This window comes from Pistacia vera, unplaced genomic scaffold, assembly GCF_008641045.1.
Source record: "Pistacia vera cultivar Batoury unplaced genomic scaffold, PisVer_v2 Contig135, whole genome shotgun sequence".
Classification (NCBI taxonomy): Eukaryota; Viridiplantae; Streptophyta; class Magnoliopsida; order Sapindales; family Anacardiaceae; genus Pistacia; species Pistacia vera.
The window spans coordinates 28,175-31,873 of NW_022195412.1; the positions used below are offsets into that span (position 1 = coordinate 28,175).

Here is a 3,699-nt window from a genome sequence, read left to right on the forward strand (position 1 = left end):
TTTCAAAAATAAATAATTAATCCTATAATTTCACATTTTGAAAATGTTTTAATTTTTTTATAAGAATAATATATAAAATGAAAATAATTAAAGCACATTTATTNAATAAATTTTCATGATGCCAGATTTAATTGTAATTAGGTCATGTTTATTATTATATTTACTATTTATTTTTTCAAAAATAAATAGTTAATCCTATAATTTCACATTTTGAAAATGTTTTAATTTTTTTATAAGAATAATATATAAAATGAAAATAATTAAAGCACATTTATTAACATTTTCTTTAATATTTTAAAAATAAATTATGAATAATTTTCAGTTTTTTTTTTTTTTTTTCAGTTTTACAATACATAGAAAACGAAAATTATAATGAATTCAATATTTAGCTTTAAGGTCTTAATATATAATATGTTAACCTTACATATAAAAATATTATTAAAAATCCCAAATAAAAGTATTCAATTCTCTAATAAAAATAAATTATATTTAAGTTTGTAAACCCATATAGCCTAAACTTTATACTCATCTTTTCCCATCACAAAAAGGAGACCAAAAGAAAAAAGGAAAATCTGTTTTTACTTTATTTTATTTTGTTTCCTTAGCTATTAATCAAAAGAAAATTGTTTTCCCTTCACAAAAAAAAAAAAAAAGATAAACCGGTTTTGGGAATTTTCCGGTGTACCCATAAAGCCCTTTTGACTTTTATAATAATATTGATGATCTTGTCTTTTCCATATTCATTCACCAGTGCCTGCCTCCTTGTGATCCGCTGCTTTTATTCTTTCCGAAGAAAGAATTTTTTGGCTTTGCCTTTGGTATCTCATGAATGTCCATCACTTGAATTGTTCTTTGCTTTTTAGCTTCATAAACACACACAAAAAAACTCCGATCAGAACAATAAACATTTTGCCTAATTTGCTTCAACATAATCCCAAGTCTGTCTTTCTTCCATACATCTGCATTTTTGTAAAACCTGGACTTGATACTTCCACCATAATGATTGTTAAAACTGTCGATCATTTTACGTAGACAGATGTAAGTCCAGATTTTACACAAATGCAGAATAGGTAACAACGGAAGCACATATAACCCGCCAATGAGGGAGCACGTGGAATGGTCATTGGCTGATTATATGTGCATCCGTTGCCCGGAAAACTTTCCAGGCAAACTGACATGAACCAACACAACAGAGAGAACAGAAACAGAGTAACAAACCATTTTCAGCTTCTTTATAGCTCTCTTGAAGCCGTCTTCTGGCTGAAGCAAGCCTATCCGAATCAAAATTTCTTTCCTTCTGTTGCTGTTGTTGAAGTTGTTGTTGTTCTCTCATTCGCTGCAAAATTCTAAAAATAAGCAAATGCATGCATTCGGGAGGGGGTTTTGAAAGTGTTTTTACATGAGAAAATTTAGTAGTTTACTCCACCCACCTAAGCTAAACTCAACTATTTTGTGCATAGTTGAGTTGTGAGTTTCTCATTTTGGGAAAGCAAAAGCTTCATAGTTTGATTTTAAACCCTCCATTTTCTCAGCAACCAAATAAGAGAATTAAAGACTCTAATTTGGTGCATATGATACCTGTACACTTAGAGGAACATGAGCTGCCGGAGGTTTAGATGCAGCAGATTCTTTCCGGGGCGGATTCGGATTCGGATTCAGATTCAGATTCGGTTTCGGCTTCCTTTCTGGCTCTGAATTATTCCTGTCTGACCCAGAACTTCCATCTATCAAACCAATACAACTCATTAAACAAATGAAGTCAATAAGAATAAAGCCAGAGATCAAAATGCCACAACTTTGAATCGGATTCTCTACTCACTCTGAGGATTTGGAGAGTACGCGAAATCTGGAACCTAAAAATTAAATAACAGAAGAATCTTAGAAAGAAAGTTACAAACAAACTTTCAACAACTTTCTCAGGAAAAGCCAAATTGCCAAGAAAATAAAAGAAAAAAGTTTATCTTTCACCTGGTGATGCCCATTCTGGGGAATCTTTTGCTGGGGTGAGTCTCCATCTACTGCCACCACCATTAATTAATTAATCTCTCAAAAAAATTTCCCAGAAAGGGAAATGGAAAATTATGAACTAAGAACTCATCAAAAATCAAATTACCCATTAGCGTCGAGGCTCCGACTTCTCCAGGTTGATTCAGTCTCACCCATTCATCTACAATTTCCTTCCATTTCCTGCTAAATTAAAACCCCCAAAATCAACAATTTTCCGAACTAATGCTTCGAAATTAACACAAATTTAATACCTAACAAGATGCTTCACTAATCTTCTGACATCATTTGATGAATGCTTTCTCAATCGATTCACAAACCTCCCAATATCAGTCTCCTGCAATTACAACTCAAATTATCATCAAGTTCTGAACTTCAATCACTGAACAAAGAAGAACAAAAACAAATTTTTTCTCATAAAAAGAAAATTACCTTTAAAGCTTTGAATGTTATATCCATGTCTGCCAAACTTTGAAGCAGATCAATTAGAGAATCTTCAGACTGAAAATAAAAAACAAAATCAAACTCATGTCATAAAATTCATAAAAACAAAAATTTGAAATGAAAAAGAATTAAAGAAACCTGGTCAGGATCTTCAAGATGCTCTTTAATTTCAAGAATTCTTCTCTGTTCATCATCAAACAAACCGCCATAAGTATCCACATCATCATCATCATCATCACCATGATCATCATCATCATCATCATCAACAGAACGGGGCGTGTAGGGTGACACGTGGCCTTTAGTCAAGCCTTCATGTTCAATCTCCTTCTCAATCGTAACGTCAACTCCATTAACCCGACTATCTTCCCCACCACCGAAGTCACAGTTTCGACACCGCGTGGAAATACACGTCGCATAAAGCCTCTCGACAATTTTATCCCGGCGCTGCTTCAGCTCCGCCGTGTAGTCCAGCGACGCCACCAGAATCGCCGTGTCAATAAACGTCCAAACGTCCACGTTCGCCGAGTCAAGAATAGATCGAAACTCATCCAAATCCATCGAAATTAGATTTTATCAAAAAAACCAAACACAAGTGACGTGAAACTCTAAACAGAATCTGAGTTTACATCACCAGATCTAAAGGCAAAACAGTATAACATCAAGTTAATGAATGAATGAAGAAAGTCTAACAGAAAAATGTAAGAAATTTTAGTTAAGTAAAGAAACCAATAAAAAGAGGTAGATCTGAGTGGGAATTTTGTTCAAGCTAAAATGGGCTCTGGGGTTAGAGAGGAAATTCTTATGGGAGTTTTTTTTCTTCTATTTTCTTATTATGTTTTTGATGTTAGAGGGGATCAAAGTGAAGATCAAAGTTTGTGGAGGGCTGATGGCGGAGTAGTATATTCCGAAAAATCAGGTGGGCTGATTTTGGTTTTGGTTTTGGTTTTGGTTTAGTTTTTTATTATTTATTTTTTGGGTTAATTTTGGGAATTGCTTAATTATTATTATTTAACTAAAAAACTTGTTGGTTCTGGTTAAGCTGAGTCAGAAGACAGCAAGACTTTGATGCTATTCCTTTGAAACAAGGTTTGGTTTGTTGTGGTTTGGGACATGGGACAGACAAAAAGAAAGAGAGAGAGGAGAGAATTGAGTTGAGTTGTTGAATATTGGGGTTTTTTTTAATCTTTTTTTATTTATTTATTATTTTTTAGTTAGTATGACGAAGTCCTTATAGAATTGTTTAATTTGATG

At 33.1% G+C, this 3,699-nt stretch overlaps 1 protein-coding gene across 5 annotated transcripts; it reads right to left on the minus strand.

Annotated features, from left to right (window-relative positions):
- Positions 1-465: 465 nt before the first annotated feature.
- LOC116122499 (probable mediator of RNA polymerase II transcription subunit 26c) lies at positions 466-3,405 on the minus strand. 5 transcript variants are annotated; one of them, XM_031408340.1, is made up of 9 exons: positions 2,587-3,397; positions 2,437-2,505; positions 2,259-2,341; positions 2,114-2,190; positions 1,969-2,015; positions 1,820-1,853; positions 1,579-1,724; positions 1,219-1,336; positions 466-863 (listed from the first exon to the last, which is right to left on the minus strand). In XM_031408340.1, exons 1-9 carry the CDS (start codon positions 3,004-3,006, stop codon positions 745-747), a joined length of 1,113 nt encoding a protein of 370 aa, XP_031264200.1. In that variant the 5' UTR covers positions 3,007-3,397; the 3' UTR covers positions 466-744. The 5 variants fall into 5 exon arrangements, 4 of the variants coding, with proteins under 4 accessions (XP_031264200.1, XP_031264198.1, XP_031264201.1 ...); XM_031408338.1 differs by having other exon boundaries at positions 1,969-2,018; XM_031408341.1 differs by having other exon boundaries at positions 2,114-2,187; positions 2,587-3,396.
- Between the last annotated feature and the right edge of the window lie 294 nt (positions 3,406-3,699).

What these genes read in the sequence shown, in the direction of transcription:
- LOC116122499 (XM_031408338.1), bottom strand. Translation starts at nt 3,006, where the DNA reads ATGGATTTGGATGAGTTTCGATCTATTCTTGACTCGGCGAACGTGGAC. An exon ending in TAACATTCAAAGCTTTAAAG is followed by an intron (nt 2,342 to 2,436) that starts GTAATTTTCTTT and finishes TTGTAATTGCAG; the next exon opens with GAGACTGATATTGGGAGGTT. An exon ending in CTATAAAGAAGCTGAAAATG is followed by an intron (nt 864 to 1,218) that starts GTTTGTTACTCT and finishes GTGTTTATGAAG; the next exon opens with CTAAAAAGCAAAGAACAATT.